The sequence below is a fragment of the Budorcas taxicolor genome, chromosome 12 (genome assembly GCF_023091745.1).
Source record: "Budorcas taxicolor isolate Tak-1 chromosome 12, Takin1.1, whole genome shotgun sequence".
NCBI lineage: Eukaryota > Metazoa > Chordata > Mammalia > Artiodactyla > Bovidae > Budorcas > Budorcas taxicolor.
The window spans coordinates 77,824,058-77,843,290 of record NC_068921.1 but is presented as its reverse complement, the minus strand read 5'-3'; the positions used below and the strand labels follow the sequence as shown (position 1 = coordinate 77,843,290).

Genomic DNA, 19,233 nt, shown 5'->3' with positions numbered 1-19,233 from the left:
AACACAGGCAGTCACATCACAGCTACCGTCTGGTCACGCTGTCGTTCACTTCTCCGCCTGGCGAGGGTTTCAGTATCTAAGACAACTCACAGGATATGGCTCAGGATATTATCTACAGCCACTGAGAAGGAACTAAAGGTGCTTGACTGTGCTTAATGACTAAATTATTCCTACTTGGTCTCCTTGGACTGTTCCCCTTTGTTTCTGCGTGTTCTCACTTCTCTGATTAAGCTTCTTCCTTGGCTAAAGTTTTTCCGCAGACCACAGACAGGTGGAGGATGGGCAGCGGGGAAGGCCACAGGGTCCTGCCCCGCATTGCCAGGAGGTGGGGACCACCGTCACACCACGGATGGTCACCTCAGACATCACTTTGCCTGGGATAATAATACGTTTGTGGAGATCGGTTAAGAGGCTGCAACTCTGGTCCAGAGAGTACATCACCATTCACAGTCAGAAGAGAAAAGACTTACCGTCCAACGCAGATGTCCATCAGAGTTACTGTCCTCCGCCTCTGCCCTCTATCAAATGTTTCAGCATGAACCGCGACATAGGACAAGACAGAAGAGTCGGTAACGGAAATTGAAATTTAAATCCAGCATCAGAGTTCCCAAAGCACTTGCATATTCATAACCCTGCTTGGTCCTTCCCGCTCCCTATAAAGTCAGTATTCTCGCCTCCACATTTTACACATATGGCATGGAGACTCAAACAAGACACATCCCTTGCCTGAGGTCCCTTAGCTCGTAAAAGCTGAGGTCAGAAGTGTTTGATCCTAAACCGTGTGTTTTTGCAAATCGTCTTCTCCGTTAAGTCTCCAGGCAAAGGCAGAACTTTGAAGCCCCTCTGTACTGCTGGGTAGATTTGCTACTCTGAACCTGCGACTAGCAAGTTCTAGGTCCTGCCTCCCCCACTACACACACGTGTGCACACACACACACACATACTCATCTCTACTCTCTGTACATCCCCACCTCCCCCTGTCTTCCATCAGTCCCTTCACGTGCCAGGAACTTTGCTTCTAGGAATATGAGTTTGAGTGATAAAATGGGCTGTGAAAAATGCACAGTCTAGTAAGGAAAGTAACTAATCCTGTAAGCATTAAATGACCAAATGCCGTAAGCATTAAACAAGCTTGGTTAATAACGTGGCTACAGGAACATGGAACATCATCCTTTCATACTTTTACCCCAGTGAAATATTTATTTCTCACTTGATGTTACTTATCAGAACCCATTTATATCAGAGTTTGTAATTATATGACATTCATGTCGAAACTCAATTTGGTAGTTCATAGTTTGGATGACAGTCCATGCTTACACATAACAAAATTGTATTTCTTTTTAAAGATAGTAAAGCAAGCTTTTACCATACTTTTGGGTGAACCTTGGCCCATTGCATTAGAAACTCTGTAACCTCTTAGTAGCAGCTGATTGTGCCAGATGGCAGTGACTTTTCTACCAAGCTTATTGTTTTCTTGAATAACAAAATATTTTACGTGTATCAAAGATGGTGACATTGGCTTATGCGTGAAGCTGTTGTATTTATGCAGAAACATCCTAATGCTGCATCTTTGCTGCACCTGCTTCAAAGCCCAGGTGTTGTCAGGGCATCCTTCCCCACGCCCTTGTTCCCAGCAGCCCCTCTCTCCCCCAAATCCATAGCCTTCTCTCTGAGTTTCTTGCGTCATGCACAAAGAACCCGGTTTGGGCATCTAGTCGCTTTGTATTGGGTTGTCCAAAAAGTTCATTCCGTTTTGTGGAAAAATTCAAATGAAGTTTTTGGCCAACTCAGTATATAAGGTTTTTCCCATATATTTTCTTCTTTTATATACTTTTTATTTACTTATTTCTGACTGAGCTGGGTCTTCCTGCTGCACAGGCTTTCTCGTTGCAGCAAGCAGGGCTGCTCTTCACTGTGGTTCGCAGGCTCCTCACTGGAGTGGCTTCTCTTGTTTCAAAGCACAGGCTCCAGGGCATGGACCTGAGTAGTTGCAGCTCACAGGCTCTAGAGTGAAGGCTCAGTAGTTGTGACTGTAACTGCCCTCATGGGCCCCACAGGCAGACAGTGACCACTGGGGCTGAGAGAAGCATGCTCTGTCTGCCCATGGGATTTTCCAGGCAAGAATAATGGACTGGGTTGCCAGTTCCTTCTCCAGGGGATCTTCCTGATCCAGGGATCGAACCCGTGTCTCCTGCATCTCTTGCACTGTCAGGCAGATTCTTTACCGCTGCACCACCTGGGAAGTCCAAAAGATTTTGCCTTCACCCAATTTACTTTGGCCACCTGATGCAAAAAACTGACTCATTGGAAAAGACCCTGATGCCGGGAAAGAATGAAGGCAGGAGGAGAAGGGGGCGACAGAGGATGAAATGGTTGGATGGCGTCACTGACTCATTGAACGTGAGTTTGAGCAGGCTCCGGGAGTTGGTGATGGACAGGGGAGCCTGGCTTGCTGCAATCCATGGGGTCGCAAAGAGTCGGACACGACTGAGCAACAGAACTGAACTGAATTTGCTACGAATATGGCCCTCAGTGTTCAGTAAAGAAACCCTAGATTTCTCTCTAGAGTTTCCTAGTTCAAAAGATGCTGGACCTCCTCAAGGGAAAGCACGAGATTTCAGAACATTTGGTCTAAGAAAAGACTCCACAAGAGGACTGACTGCTGGATGGAGGTGGAGGCTGTTGAGCTTCGTTTTGGTACTAGAGGTGGGGTGGGATGCTGGGGTGTGAGGCTGGCAGATGGTGGCCTGAAATGCCAAAGGGGACCATTATCACCAAGACACAAGGGCCCATCTGCCTGATTTCACTCTCCTTGGATCTTGTAGGCACCTTGTAGCCCCGGGGAAGGAGGAGGAATGTCAACAGCCTGTGCTCAGAGAGCAAGACGACTAGCAGAGCCCTCTTGCCCAGCAACCGGAAACCACAGAGGCTGATGCTCTGAAGTCCCTTGTTACCTGTTTTAACTGATCCAGAGTTACAGGGCATTCTCTTCTTCTTTTTTTTTTTTTTTTTCCCATCAGTATCTAGTTTGAAATCCTTCCGGCTAACAGTGTTTATAACATAGAAAGAAGTGGTAGGAAAAGGATATTAAAGCAAATGGTTTCATATGTTACATTTAAGTGGCCCTCTTAGTCTGATTAAGCGCGGGTTTCCTGATTGCAGGATAGAGCTAAAAACCAGCCCCATGACCCTAGCCTGGATGAGCAAATCACAGAGAAATGAAAGATTCACCTATGGACTGCAAAGCTGTATGTCACATGCACGACTGAAACGCCAGCCTTTTGAGTATTCTTTTCTGAATTCTCTAGATCCAGCAGGAAAGAGAGAGCTTGTCATCAGTCAGAGAGGAAAAGGGGAGTCGCTTTCTCCCCACTGCTTCAGCCATGCTGTTGGAGGGGATGGAGGAGGAGATGTCCTGGGGGGAGGGATTGTCTCCATGGAGACCTGCCTGTCCTGTTCAATCAGAGGAGGGGGTCTCTGCTGTGGTCCTGACTCTTCTCCAGCAAGGATGCCCAGGCATCTTCAGGTTGGGCTACTGGGCCCAGCAGTTTTCTTTTTTTTAATCACAGGCGTCTTAAAGCCAGTTACATTCTACGTATTTCAGACATCAAGGACAGCCAACGCAGAAGGGTATTTTATAATCAAGTTGTATGTGTTGTATATCTAAGACCTATAGGTCTCAGCCACTTTAGAGGAGAGCCTTGGGATGAAAAATAAAAGTTAACTAAGAAAGTGGTTGAAGGTTAAGGCTTGATGGTTTACACGAATGACAGGGTCCTGTATATGCCGGAATCACACCGTTCTCCAGGTAGATATTTTTCACAATGCCGTCATGATTTTCAGGCCTTTATCCAAAAAAATAATTCTTAATATACATAATATGAAATCATCCTATACCTTTATCAACTCAGCTGAACTTACAAATGCATCTTCCTCTTGACCTCATTCGAGTCCTGGAAATAACCACATGTGTGTGCTAAGTTGTTTTAGTCGTGTCTGACTCTTTGCGACGCCATGGACTGTAGCCTGCCAGGCTCCTCTCTCCATGGGATTCTCCAGGAAAGAATACTGGAGTGGGTTGCCATGCCCTCCTCCAGGGGATCCTCCCAACCCAGGGATCGAACCCAGGTCCCTTATTTCTCCTGCACTGGCAGATGGGTTCTTTACCACCAGTACCACCTGGGAAACCCAGAAATAAGCATCGTCTCTATATTTCTTTGGGTGTTCAATAAAATTTTAATTCCATCTCGAAGTGGTCTATGTAATTGATTAAGCTAAGAAGAGTGATTTGGGAGCCTTATTTCCTGTAATGCATTTACATTCATTACATGTGTATTGCTTCTCATAGCAATTGTATTCATCACAGTTATCTTCACTGGCATCAAAAGTGGTTTTTAAGTACTTGAAGATACACACGGTATCATGAAAAATGCTATTTTAAGTATGCTGCATAGACATAGGTCTTTTTCTCAAAGATCTTAACTCCAAGATGGACAGGAATGATGTGATTCAAAGCTTCTCTGGAAATTCACTTTGGGAACCATAAATCCGACCGTGTTCTGGAAAGCAGTGCCAGAAGTCTGTGGGTTCTGGTTTGAATACCCGTGGTGTCATAAGATTTGCCTGTTACAAAACCACTGCATTTTAAGTCTATGAGTTTTCTTCAACATCAAGGTCTTTTCCTCACTTCTGGGGTGATGAAATTAAGCCCAAAGGTCACTCAACTCATTGATGACAGCGTCACCTTGGAACCAGGTCTCTTAACCCTGGAATTATTTTTTTTCCACTCTACTACTATATCAAGGGACTTCCTGTCTTTTCCAGTTGGACAGAGCTTCCTGGAGAAGCAATGTTTTCTCTCGGAATCTACCTCACAGGTGTTATCCCCCAATTGCCTTCATTCATTAGCAAATCTGAAATTAACACAGGCCTGGTTATGGTTTAAAGAGAACATGTTTTTAAAAGCCTTCAGAGTTTTGTGACTGCAAAGAAAGTGGTCACCTATAAGCCACAGGCTTTAAAGCTGACGTTTCTCTAGGTATTTATTCCAGTTTTAATTACTTGTCCTTTCCATTACTTTTTTGCCTCTAACTTTTCACTTTCTTCTTTCCTAGCATTCTGCAAAATCTCCTCGAAACATATATTCCATCAGCCCAGGAACCTGGGTTGGACAAGTCTTTCCCTAGGGGCTTTCATTAGAAACCTCCCTGTCTAAATTGAAAACCAACACCCAGGGTACCCAGGGGAAGGCTGGCCCTACAGCTTACAGAATCTCACTAGAGGCTCTCCTATTTGCGGGGGGGCGGAGGGGTCTATTTGTTTTTCAGCACTTTCTTGTGCTTATGACCATTCTGTTCTGAAAGTGCTCTTGACACAGAACCTAAAGCTCATTTACCTTTTTGACGATGTGTCGTGTGCCGTATTTTGTCTTATCATTGGTGTTTCCTTAAAAATAAGAAGGGTAATGAGCAGTTATGCATTATTCATCCCAAATGTATGAATGAGGCATTTATCTGGGGCTCCTTTTTTTTCTCTAGAGCTTGCACTCGACAGCGCATGCTGAGCGGATCATTTGAGGGGCAGCCGGCAAAGGAAAGGTCAATTCTTAGCGTGCAACACCACATCCGCCAAGAGCGCAGGTAAATAACAGGGAGACGAGGCTGCAGAGAAAGCAAGGACCAGAGTTCTAGGGGAAGCATCTCCTGTGCACAGCCCTGGTCAGGAGGCAGGCATGGATGAAGAACTGAGTTCTGTTTGTTGACGACAATAGTCATGAAACTCACAGTCAGATTCAAACAATCAAAAAATAGTTCAAACACCTCTTCCTTGTTGATGACCACACTCTCACTTTTAAGATCAGAAGGAAAAATTCTGAATTTTGTTCGATGGAATCAAAGGCAGGTGGTTAGACCTAAAGCTTTTGCTCTAAAAAGAAATAAACATGCATGATGCTATCAGGGCCTTTTTTTTTTTTTTTTAATAATCATTGCGTAAGAATCCACATTTGGTCTCAAGATGTATTGATCAGTTGGTTGTGCTTGTTTTAGGTCATTAAGACACGGATCAAACAGCCAAAGGATCAGCAGGGGGAAATCTCTTGAAACTCTGACTCAAGATGTAAGTTCTAACACTTTGGATTTGGAAAGCTTGATTGTGAAAATATCTTTAATGATTGCTTAGACAATTGCAGCACTTGGTTCCTTCTGTCACATTGTCATATCTCCTCAAGACTTCATACTAGAAGGAATCAGGAAATTTAGCCAGCAAATTAAATGGCCAGGTACAGAAAAGTGACCACTAACTGTACAATATTTTGGCTACCTGATGCAAAGAACTGACTCATTGGTACAGACTCTGATGCTGGGAAAGACTGAAGGCAGGAGGAGAAGGGGATGACAGAGGATGAGAGGGTTGGATGGTATCACCGACACAATGGACATGAGTTTTAGCAACTCCAGGAGTTGGTGATGGACAGGGAAGCCTGGCGTGCTGCAGTTCATGGGGTCACAAAGAGTCTGACATGACTGAGCGACTGAACTGGCTGACTGAACTGTAGAAAAGTCCAGACGTCCTACAATACATATATCTTTGTTAGACTGTTTTATTGTCTAGTCCCTGAGTTGTGTCTGACTCTTTGTGACCCCATGGACTGTTGCCCACCAGGCTCCTCTGTCCATGTGATTTCCCAAACAAGAAGACTGGAGTGGGCTGCTGTTTCCTTCTCCAAGGGATCTTCCTGACCCAGGCTTCAAACCTGTGTCTCCTGCATTGGCAGGTGAATTATCTGCTGCTGAGCCACCAGAGAAGTCCTTTTGTTTAGATAGTATAGTGCAAACGTGAAATATCATTTGCATTTGACTGAAATTAAAGACATTTAAAGCATTTTATGGGAATGAGTCACATCATTAACTTTAGATATTTTGCTAATTTCCAAATATCCTAAAATCTAGACCCAGTGTCTGTCATTCCAGGGTTAGCATACTAGGAAAGAAAATTCTGTTTCTAGGTGAATTTTTCTGTCAAAGACTTCATAAGACTTTCCCAGGAATTTCTTTGCTTTTCTAGGTCACTCATTTATTTATTAACTGACTCAATAAATATCAATATTTATCAAGTATTTATGATTTGTCAGTTCCTGCTCTAGGGAGAAGTAGCAGGGAAACAAGACAGAGTCTCTGCAGTAAGAATGGAGATGCAGACGTAGAGAATGGACCAGGGCACACAGCGGGAAACGCGAGGGTGGGGCGAGTTCAGAAAGTCGCATTGACATATGTACACCTATTGCTGTTGAATCGCTATTGTTGTTGAGTCATCTCCAGCTCCTTATGACCCCATGGACTGCAGCACGCCAAGCTCTTCTGTCCTTCACTATCTCCCGAAGTTTGCTCAAATTCATGTCCGTTGAGTCAGTGATGCTACCTAACCATCTCATCTTCTGTCCCCCTCTTCTCCTTTCACCTTCAATCTTTCCCAGCATCAAGGTCTTTTTCAGTGAGTCGGCTCTTCACTCCAAAGTACTGGAGTTTCAGCATCAGTCCTTCCAATGAATAGTCAGGACTGATTTCCTTTAGGATGGACTGGTTGGATCTCCTTGCAGTCCAAGGGACTCTCAGGAGTCTTCTCCAACACCATGGTTCAAAAGCATCAGTTCTTCGGCACTCAGCCTTCTTTATGGTCCCACTCTCACATCTGTGCATGACTACTGGAAAATCATAGCTTTGACTCTTTGGACCATGTGTAAAAGAGACAGCTAGTGGAAAGTTGCTTTATAGCAGAGAGAGTTCAGCTTGCTGCTCTGTGATGACCTACAGGGGTAGGATGGGGTGGGTGAGATGGAGATTCAAGAGGGATGGGATACATATACTTACAGCCAATCCACATCGTTATATAGGAAAGAGCAACACCACACCATAAAGCAGTCATCCTCCAATTAAACAAATTAAAAAAAAAAAAGAAAGAATTCCTGCCCTGCAGAAGCTTACATCCTAGTAAAAGAGACAAACAATCAGTGAGCGAACAAATGTATAATCCTTTCTGGGAGTGATTTTTATCTAGTTTCCATCATCACTGCTGAGACAGATTTGCTCTGTATTACAAAGAAGAGTAAAATAGTGTAAAGAAATCAAAGGTGGAGATTTGGGGGCAAGGAACATTAGAGAGGTGGGTTTCACTGCATTAGCCCAGGGACCCAGAGGAGGTGAAGGAACAAGCCACGTGGAAGCCCAAGGAGACCCAAGGAGGTGGAAGTCTAACCTGTGGGTTAGAGTCAACAGCAGCTGGACCATGCCAAGATTGCCATGAGAGGGCTGGAAAGGACTGGTTAAATACTGATCATTAGTGAAGCCCTGATTAAGGCATAGGTGTTGAGTCTGGATAGCTTGGCTAAGAAGGCAGAGTCTTGAATGTCCAGAGTCAAGGAGAGCATCTGAAAAAGTGAGAGAAGCTTAGCAAGGCTTTGGATTTTTTTGGTTTTGCCTTTTTTTTTTAACCACTTTACCCCTTACCTCTGAAGAGTTTCTAGAGTTTTCAGCACAGTCCATCTGCTGTGTTAGTTGAATACACTCTCCTGGTTAAGTGTTCCAGGCAACACTGCGGATGCAGGAAGCTGATGGTGGGAACCCATGATGTTGCCACTAGCCCACGTGCATGCTTCTAATTGGCGCAAACATCTGTTGACACCATGGTTTTACAGCTCCAGCTCTGATGTGATCCACCATATTCTCCATGTTGAATTATGATAAGATCCAACACATGGCCTTTTAATTTGGAGGTCAGACCTGTTACATGAAGAGAGTTGAAAGGCAACACTACTTCAAAGCACTTTCCTTCGGTGAGACACAATGGAAATCAGTGGTCTACTTAAGCATCAAATTAGAACATGCCTTTGAAGAGGTGTGTTTAAAAAAATACACACAGAAGTCCCTATTTGAATAGTCTCCATTCCAGAGGCTTATTTCGTCTTCAGAGATTTTTTATTGTATTTTCTACATAGACAGATAACAAAAATCTATGCCCCGTCTTTATAGCAGAAGGTCACTGGGTTCTACAAATCTCTCCCAGTGTCTTTTCCTCCAGAATAGAAGCCATTTAAAACAAGAGAGTTTTATCTGTCACTTATTCTGATGATAAGGGATACAGAAGTTAAGTCCAAGGAATACTTTTCTATATAGTCAATCGAGTTAGTTGAACAATGGTTCTCCATCTTCTACAAAGTAAAAACCAGGGTCGGGATCCTAATAACCCAGCGTCTGCTGTCCTGCTGGCCTCAGCTCCTCCTATTCTGTTTCCTCGACCAACACTGCATCCTGTCTGATCCATGTGTGAACACACAGACCCACCTCTCCCCAAAAGCGCACATCTCGGAAGATGTCCAGTGCCCTGCCTCCTCCTCATTTTTGCTCAGATAACAACAGCTCCTTACCAAGGTCTGCTATGACCTTCTTGTGCTCTTAATCCCCCTTTGTTTCTTTTGTTTTTTATTTTAATTTTTTTAAGTTGGGGTAGATGGTGACTGCAGCCATGAAATGAAAAGACGCTTACTCCTTGGAAGAAAACTTATGACCAACCTAGATAGCATAAAGCAGAGACATTACTTTGCCAACAAAGGTCTGTCTAGTCAAGGCTATGGTTTTTCCAGTGGTCATGTATGGACGTGAGGGTTGGACTGTGAGGAAAGATGAGTGCCGAAGAATTGATGCTTTTGAACTGTGGTGTTGGAGAAGACTCTTGAGAGTCCCTTGGACTGCAAGGAGATCCAACCAGTCCATCCTGAAGGAGATCAACCCTGGGTGTTCTTTGGAGGGAATGATGCTAAAGCTGAAACTCCAGTACTTTGGCCACCTGATGCAAAGAGTTGACTCATTGGAAAAGACTCTGATGCTGGGAGGGATTGGGGGCAGGAGGAGAAGGGGATGACCAAGGATGAGATGGCTGGATGGCATCACTGACTCCATGGACCTGAGTCTGAGTGAACTCCGGGAGTTGGTGATGGACAGGGAGGCCTGGCGTGCTGTGATTCATGGGGTCGCAAAGAGTCCGGCACAACTGAGCGACTGAACTGAACTGAACTGATAGTTACTTTACAATGTTGTGTTAGTTTCTGCTGTGCAACAAAGTGAACCAGCTATACAGACACATGGATCCCCCTCTCGGAGCTCCTTCCCACCCCCACCCCCCGTCCTACCCATCTGGGTCCCCACAGACCACTGAGCTCAGCTCCCTGTGCCATACAGCAGCTTCCCACTATCTGTTTTACACGTGGTCGTGTATATATGTCAGTTCCAACCTCCCAGTTCATCCCACCCCCACTGCCGTGCCCACCCATCCCTTCTCTACGTCTTCCTGTCCATTCCTGCCCTGGAAAGAGGTTCATCTGTCCCATTTTTCCAGATCCAGTGTACATGCGTTAATATACAATATTTGTTTTTCTCTTTAGCACTAAACGTTTTCTAATATTCTCACTTATTTTGATTTAATTATTAATCTCTCCCCGCCGAAAAGAGTAACCCCTTAAGAACAGGGATTGTGTCATTTCCGCCCCCCCCCCCCCCGCCCCCGCCACCCCGCTTTTGGCCATATCTACAGCACTGCAACAGTGCCTGGCAAATAACAGGTTCTCAATAAATGTTCTTATTAGAAAAATATGCCCTTTTGTGGAAAAAAAAAATAAGATGACTCTAGCCATTAAAATCTACAAAGTGGGTAGCCATTCCCTTCTCCAGGGGATCTTCCCGACCCAGGGACTGAGCCCAGGTCTCCTGCATTGCAGGCCAATTCTTTACCATCTGAGCCACCAGGGAAGGCCATTAAAATCAACAGAGTGATACTCCTTTCCATTTCTTTAAAAAAAGATCATCTTTAGAAGGGACCCTCAGAAAACTGTCCCACGTCCATGTGCCCCATTTTATTTTCTTTCTAGCATTCCAACACGGTGAGATACAGAAATGCCCAAAGAGAAGACAGTGAGATAAAGATGATCCAGGAGAAAAAGGAGCAAGCAGAAATGAAAAGGTACAGCGGGGTGGGATAGTGCCTTGTGGCTCCCGTTTGGGGAGGGCAGACCTGCCCTAGCCTGACACCCACCCTCGCCCCCAAACTGTGCATTTCCCTGAACAGGAAGGTGCAGGAAGAGGAGCTGAGAGAGAACCACCCCTACTTCGACAAGCCCCTGTTCATCGTGGGGCGAGAGCACAGGTTCAGGAACTTCTGCCGCGTGGTGGTCCGGGCTCGCTTCAACGTGTAAGTGACTCCATGGCAGCCAGGGGCTTGGCCCCAAATCAGGCAAACAGCAGTGTTGGGTGGGGGGGGGGAGTTGTCATCTCAGGAAGAAGGATCGTGTCGTCCTAATGGGGTCACCAAACAAACCGTGGGCTAATTAATCACGCTGCTCCTCCGGGCTGAGCGGCCGACCGGGTGGAAAACAAACAACGGTTGCACGTAGTTAACATTTATACAAAACGCATGGTTACGAAGCACTTCACAGCCACTGCTACTTGTTCCAGGGACACCCAAAATGTTTGCATGCCAATGGTTAAGTCCATATTTTATTTTGGAAGCACTCAAACAAGGGGAGATGGAATGACACAGCGAAGGTCACTGCCCATGTCTTCTTTTAGACTTGTCGTTTCTTTGCAGTCAAAATACCTTCATTCTAGAATAATAGAGATTCTATGCATGACAAAATAGAGATCAAGCTGACTAGGGCTTCCATTACCGACTATTATGAGAAAACCCACTGGCCAGGGTCCCCGGACCTCCCTTTGTGGAAGAAGTTGTGTGGGAGGCTGTTAGAGTGGTCAGCCCACAGGACAGTGCATTTGGGACAAGCTAAGCCAAGTTTAGCAAGCAGCCAATGGAGGAAGTGAGAGTCTTGTCATGGATAACTTTACGTAAACATCCAGAGGACATTTTGAATCCTGGAAAAAGTGTTAAAAAAATTTTTTTAATGTTTTTAATGCAGATCTTTTAAAAGTCTTTCTTGAACTTGTTACAGCGTTACTTCTGCTTTATGTTCTGGTGTTTCGAGCATGAAGCACATGGGATCTTGACTTCTCGACCAGGGATGGAACCTGCACCCCCTGCATTGGAAGGCGAAGTCTTAACCACTGGACCACCAGCGAAGTCCGAGAAAGTGTGAAAACTTTCCGTTCAGTAGCTGGACCTTCCCTGATGCCATTATTAGTAGCATAGTGGACTAAATTGTGTCACCCTCGTCCAAAGAAACTCAAATGTTGAAGCCTTCGGAATGTGACCTTGCTTGGAGAGAAGGACTTTACAGAGGTATTTAGATTAAAATGAGGTCATTCAGGTGGCCCTAAGCTGATAAGACTGGCATCCTTATAAGATGAGGAGATCGGGACACAGATTGCTCTAGGGGAGGGACGACATGAAGACACAGGGAGGGGACGGCCGTCTTCAGGCCAAGGAGAGAGGCTGGAGCAGATTCCTCCCTCACAGCCTCCGAAGGAAGCAACCGTCCAATACCTTCAACCCAGGTGTCCGCCTCCAGAACTGGGAGAAGTTTCTGCTGTCTAAGCCGCTCAGCCTGCGGTGCTTTGCCCCAGCGGCCCTAGGAAACTCATGAACGGCTTCCCTGGTGGCTCAGTGGTAAAGAATCACCTGCAGTGCAGGAGGTCTGGGTTCGATCCCTGGGTTGGGAAGATCTCCTGGAGGAGGGCATGGCAATCCACTCCGGTATTCTCACCTGAAGAATCCCACGGACAGAGAAGCCTGGCAGGCTGCAGTCCATGGAGGCACATGAGTCGGACACGACTGAGTGAACAGCAGCAACAGGAAGCTAAACCCCGCAGAGCTGGAGGAGACCTCAGGAGCCACTGGGGCTCATTTGTGCCCCCTCCCAGCAGAGGAGGCATGTAGCTGAGGCTGAGGGCTTTGCCCAGGAACATCAGCTATGGCGTGACCCTCTCTGACCACCAGTCTATGTTCTTCCTGCTATTCTAGAAAGACCTTCACAGTTAAAAGCACCTTAGTAGTAATGATTGAAAACTCTTGAATTTTCACTAAGTAGAAAGAAACTGACAGTGTAGGGTTGATTTGATCTGTTCCTAAAGTGGGTTTTTCATCTGGAATTATCCCGTTGGTTGCTTCCATGTTTACGTCTAATTGCGGATTCTCCACTTTGTGTCCCGTGCTCTAATTCTCTTATGTCAGCAACGCACCTCCAGTGGCCCCAGAAAGATTTTACTGTAACTAGAAACACACACACAGAGGGGGAGGAGTTTCACCAAAGACTGCTCATGGGCTTCCTGGAAGTAAAAATTATAAATCACACCCCCAAGAAATTCTATATAAATTACTCAGCAAGATCACAGTGAAATACAAAGTGAAGAGTTCTACTTAATTCTTGGATAATTAATTAAATAATTATGAGGAACATCCTTGATCTACTAAGGCAAAGAGTTTGACTACTTTTAAATGGAGGTCAAAAGTTGATTTTGTAATATCCTAGTCAGAAATTGTTGAGTGGAGTCAAGAATCCTAAAATCAAGCATTCTGAAAAGCATAAACTTGAGTTGGACCATAAAGAAGATTTGACTGTAAAGCATCTTCGATGCTGAACACCGACGATTTGATGCCTTCGAACCGTGGTGCTAGAGAAAATTGTTGAGTCCCTTGGACAGCAAGGAAATCAAGCCAGTCCATCCTAAAGGAAATCAACCCTGAATATTCATTGGAAGGATTGATGCTGAAGCTGAAGCTCCAATACTTTGGCCACCTGGTGTGAAAAGCTGACTCGTTGGGAAAGACTCTGATGCTGGGAAAGATTGAAGGCAAAAGGAGAAGGGTCGACAGAGGATAAGCTGGCTGGATGGCATCACCGGCTCCATGGATGTGAGTTTGAGCATGGTGCAGGACAGGGAAGCCTAGTGTGCTGCCATCCATGAGGCATGAGGTTGCAAAGAGTCAGACACAACCTAGTGACTGAACAGCAAACCAACCTCTGAAACTCCTCTGATTTTTCTTCCATCTAGTGTTCTCTGCCTTCCAAAGTCACATGCAGTTAACATATATGTAAGAGACATTTTGTAGAGGATTTGAGAGAGAGCTTAGGTAGATGAGATGTTTATGCATGCTACAAGCCAAGTTGTAACACGCATGCTCTTGGCAGAATTTCTGTGTTTGTTCTCTCTTGCAGATCTAAAACAGATCCGGTCACAGGAGCTGTGAAAAATACAAAGTACCATCAACTTTAGTAAGCATTACAAACTCTGTTTTCCATGCACATTTGAAGTTCCACAACTCCATAAACATTTAAAATTTTATTTTGTTTCTATATCATGATATGAAATAGACAGCTGGAGATTCATTTTTAAAATGCCAGTCAACGTTTCTAGACTCACAGAAGCATCATCTATGACTTTTAGCAACTTTTTTCAGAGGATTTGCATTTCTCACTTTTGTTTGGTCTTCGGCAGTGACTTACTGGGCTTGGTGACTTACCTGGACTGGGTCATGATCATCGTAACCATCTGCTCCTGCATCTCCATGATGTTTGAATCCCCCTTTCGAAGAGTGATGCACACACCTACTTTGCAGGTACTGCTGCCGTATCTCACCTCTCAGCTCAGTGGAGAAACGCTGACCTACGATTTTTGCATTCATGGTGACCAGACTGCCTTCTGACCATTTCAGATTGCCGAGTATGTGTTTGTGATATTCATGAGCATTGAGCTTAATCTGAAGATTATGGCAGATGGCCTATTTTTCACTCCGACTGCTGTCATCAGGGACTTTGGTGGCGTAATGGACATATTTATATATCTTGTAAGTCTTCGGTTAATTCCTAAATACAAAATGGAATGATTTTGTCAAATTGCCTTCATTTCTTGGTACAAGAGTGAGATACGTGAGTCACAGAGGTTCAGCTGCCATGACTGAGTTCTTAAGTAGAGTCACAGTCTATTAGAGGCAGATAAATGGCTTCCATGTAAAAATCTAAATAAAAAGCATTAAAAATATTCATGGATATCGTTCAGATACATCAACTACATTCATGTACGCAAAAGACATGCATTAATGATGTCTAAGATATCAAATCTAGTTTGCATGCCACAATTCTTATGCCACCTATACTAAAAAATAACTACATCATGTAATTGATCAATGAGTCTCTTATCACTGAAAATTAATAGAGTATGGTTGGACCACTCTTCCAATTCCAACACCAGGAATAAAATAAAATACCAGGCCAGAGAGGGTAACCATTCAAGTGTCTGTTTAAACTAACTGGGGGAGGGGGCGGAATTCCCTGGCAGTCCAGTTGCTTAAGACTCAGCACTTCCACTCCAGGGGGGCATGGGTTCCATCCCTGGTCAAGGAACTAAGATCCCACATGCCATGCAGTGGAGCCATCTCCCAAAAAACTAAATGGGAAAACCACAGTAGAGGACTGTGAGAAATTTCTATCTTTCTGTTTGTCCGAGAAGGCATGAAATCAATGTCTCTTGCAACACAACAAACAAAATTATCACTGTTAGCATGTAGCACTTTTAGATCATTAACAAAATAGTAAGTATTCAGTCAAGTGTGAGGTTTAGTATCCTTGATGAAAGGAATTTCTATCCTGCTGATGTCTATGGAGCCTCCAGTGCATATGTTAAAAGAAGGGGCAGGAGGTACCTGTGTCCCCACACCGTGGGTGTGGGGACCCCTATTTCATTCCTGCAAACACCTGATGACTTCTTTAGGGGCTGCTCACAGGTCTGGATCGAGTCCACAGAGCTGAGTTACATCCAGTGAATGCTTGTCCTACGTGACCCATGAAATCTCTGCTAAAGGAAACTTGTGGCCAGTTAGCTCACAGTAAACGTAGATAATAGAGGATAAATTGCATAAATTCTGGAGGTTATTTTTTTTCCCTCCAGGTGAGCTTGATATTTCTTTGTTGGATGCCCCAAAACGTGCCTGCGGAGTCTGGAGCTCAGCTCTTACTGGTTCTCCGCTGCCTGCGACCACTGCGCATATTCAAGCTGGTGCCTCAGATGAGGAAGGTTGTTCGAGAACTTTTCAGCGGCTTTAAGGAAATTTTTCTGGTATGTTACAGTCACCCTTTGCTTCTGGTCACAGAGTCCAGCTCTTACTGTAGCAAATGAAGGGATGAAGTGAGGCTTGCTCATCAGGGTTCAGTCTAACATTTTGTTTACTGACAGAAGATTATAAAGGTACTAGAAAAACACAACACATATTCAAAGACTTGACACCTGGATGCTTCTGGCTTACTAGTGTATTTAATTCAGCCAACATTTATATAGTAAATTAAAGGGAAGCCCTCTGGAAAGTACAATGGACGGAGAATCCAAAGAGCTAGTACTGTTGACACTTCCACTCCTAACTCTTGACCCTAAGTTCTACGCTGGGTTTTAGTTGCCAAATCTGGAAATTAAGAAGAAAATTCAACACCATCAACTTCACAAATGATAATAGGAGTTCACAGGTCTGGGCTCATAATCTCATTTTCTGTGTCCCCAAACTCATATAGCACAAAATTTCACCTTGATCTTTGGAATGCTAACATAAAACAACTCTTCAAAACTGTAATATGCAGGTGTGCCTTGCTTTAAGTAACCTCAATATACAGTAATGAATACTTAGAAATATGACTGAGGAGAAAAATATAATTCTTAATTGAGCAAATAATTGATTTAGGGTCTTTTAAGAGTAGAACCACAGATAAAACAATGAGGAAGAGCCTCTTTGCTCACAGTCTGTTAAAGAAGAAGCTTTGCCTTCTAGGGGAGGGAACACAGGATTCTTTTCGTTAATGTTGAGGTCTGCATGTGCATGGAAAACATAAATTGATTTACATAAGCTTGTGTTGTGTCTTGCTTGCTAGAAACACACCTATAGAGAGAGAACAGCTGTAGTTTGGGTTGATTCTAAGGTATTTTAAAGACAGGCTATTATGTTCCTACAGGCAGATATTAATAGATGCTAATATTTTTTCAAAAGCTGCATTTAAAATTCAATTTTGTTTTGTTTTTTGCACTATAACCATGACACTGTGGCTTTTCCCACAGCTGGAACTGAGGGAAAACCAAATAGCGCAGTGAATTTTCCTGACAGCAAGCGTGCGTGCATCTTTCAACCCTGATAGAGTTTAGCGAATGGTCTGTTTGAGTCTTGATCCAGAGAACGGCTCTGCGTAATTTTGGTATCTTTAAGAGATCTGTTTGGATGATTCAGCCAGCGCAGATGAGTGGCGTGTTCGCTATGTTTGCCTCTTTCTCTGCTGAGACCAAAACAGTCATCCAGCAGAGGGCGCGGCAGCCAACCACCAGATTTGCTGTTCAAGAATGTGTGATCTCACACCCTCTGTGTGCGGGACCTTCGCACGCCCTCAGCTCTGGGGCCCCCAAGAAAGCGAAGCCACAGTCCCTCTACTTAGGCTCTGCTAGCAGACATATGAACCCATTTTGAGGAAATGGGGAAAACAAGAATTATTTCGTTTTTCCTTTGTTCCATTCAATAAAATAAAGCAACGTGTTGATTTCAAAATCAGAATGGTCCAACTCATATCAAAAACACCTTAGCCTGTGTTCTTATGTGAAAGTCATGTGTTTTTATCCTAAAAATGCCAAACCTGTTAATTTCCTCTTGTTAACGTTACAGTCAGGTTAATTGAATGACCTGTGGGGGAGACATTAAAAGATAACATCCAAAGACTGAATATTGTCCCATGTTTTCTGTAAAGTCCTGTTCGTATCAGTGCTCAAACCAAACCTATCGTTTTATAAACATATTATGAAGAGATTTGCTATCTCACCCATTTCTTTCAGGTCTCCATTCTCTTGCTGACCTTAATGCTCGTTTTTGCAAGTTTTGGAGTTCAACTTTTTGCTGGAAAACTGGCCAAATGCAATGATCCAAACATTATTAGAAGGGTAAGATGTCCTTTCTGTCTTTGGGGATGAAAATCCGGGACGTTTACCATCCCTGGGTAACCATGTGCAGAGGCTCCCATGAGAACAGAACTCTAAGGATACTCTTTCCATGGACTCCCTTTGCAGAGGTGTGTCTCTTCTGGTGGGTAAAGGTTTATAAGATGAAAACGCATCTCAAGTGCGTCCTCCTCAATCCGACTCTCAATCCTACTCTCCTCACCTATTCCAGAGTCCAGCCACTATTGATGTCTTTGGTGTAGACACCCCAGATTCCATGTGAAAACTTTCCTTTAGTTCTTCCCTAACTGAATCCTGCCTCTGCAGTGACCTGACACTCATATTAGCAAACAGCAACCCCCTCCCCCAATATAAAAGGCAAAGTTTGACTTCCAGGCCCTCTCTTATGACTTATCCATTCCTCCATGAGGAAGTTAGGACCCCGCATTATCTCTTTGCTTCCCACAGTCTCCCCCATGAAAACAACTAAGACCCAAGGTTGAATGCTCTTGACTCTGCTCTTTTCTTTTTTGGCCTTGACACAAGGCTTGTGGAGCCTTATCACCAACCAGGGGTTGAACCTGGGCCTCCAGCAGTGGAAGCACTGAGTCTTAACCGCTGGACTGCCAGAGAATTCCCTCTACTCGTTTCTTTCTCTTTCCTTGGCCGATGTTCTGGGAGAAAGCTGGAACAGCCCCCGTATGTCAGTAGCTGAACGTAATGAAATGGATGTGTTGCATGTTGAATAATTCAGACAGCTGCCCTCCGGATGACGATGCCAGGTCTCATGTTTCTTCTGTCCTGTGTCCCCACCCTTTGCCGTCTTCAAAGACTTCTCTGTGTAGCTGGCAGTTAGGAACAGAAAACCATCTCTCGGAGGACAATGGGCAGAGCCTGGGAGTAGCACCTCTGACTTCCCTGCTCCCCATGTCCCACTGGAAAAGGTGTAGCCTCCCTGGGCTGAAGGGAACCTATGGTGTGTACTTGAGTGGTGTATTCTGTAGACAAGAGGGTAGAGTTTGGTTAATAATTAGCCAATCTCTGCTGCACGGCCCTCTGTCCCATTCTCTTAGAATCCTGCCAGCTGTTACAAGTAGGTTAATGGAGTGAACCCAGTTCTGCTGATGTATAAACTAGCAAGAGTATTCCCTCTTCCATCTAGGTAAAATAATGCCTTAAGTCCATTAAAATGTGCTATCAGAGCTGACTGTACTACTTATTTCCATATTTCCAGCAAATATGGCTATCTAATATAGATTTTATATTACTATAACCACTGTTACATTTTGAGACTTCTGATTATAAAGCTTACTGACTCTCAGCCATGAAATTAAAA

General features: G+C 44.3%; 1 protein-coding gene across 1 annotated transcript in view; it reads left to right on the top strand.

Moving 5' to 3' along the window:
• NALCN (sodium leak channel, non-selective) overlaps positions 1 to 19,233 on the top strand; it is a 283,373-nt gene that overhangs the window by 223,710 nt on the left and 40,430 nt on the right. The window contains exons 18-26 of the mRNA XM_052650063.1: positions 5,538 to 5,639; positions 6,048 to 6,117; positions 10,919 to 11,010; positions 11,116 to 11,238; positions 14,156 to 14,212; positions 14,436 to 14,556; positions 14,653 to 14,784; positions 15,885 to 16,052; positions 17,796 to 17,900. Of these exons, the coding sequence (XP_052506023.1) occupies positions 5,538 to 5,639; positions 6,048 to 6,117; positions 10,919 to 11,010; positions 11,116 to 11,238; positions 14,156 to 14,212; positions 14,436 to 14,556; positions 14,653 to 14,784; positions 15,885 to 16,052; positions 17,796 to 17,900 (970 nt within the window). The remainder of the gene's footprint in view (positions 1 to 5,537; positions 5,640 to 6,047; positions 6,118 to 10,918; positions 11,011 to 11,115; positions 11,239 to 14,155; positions 14,213 to 14,435; positions 14,557 to 14,652; positions 14,785 to 15,884; positions 16,053 to 17,795; positions 17,901 to 19,233) is intronic.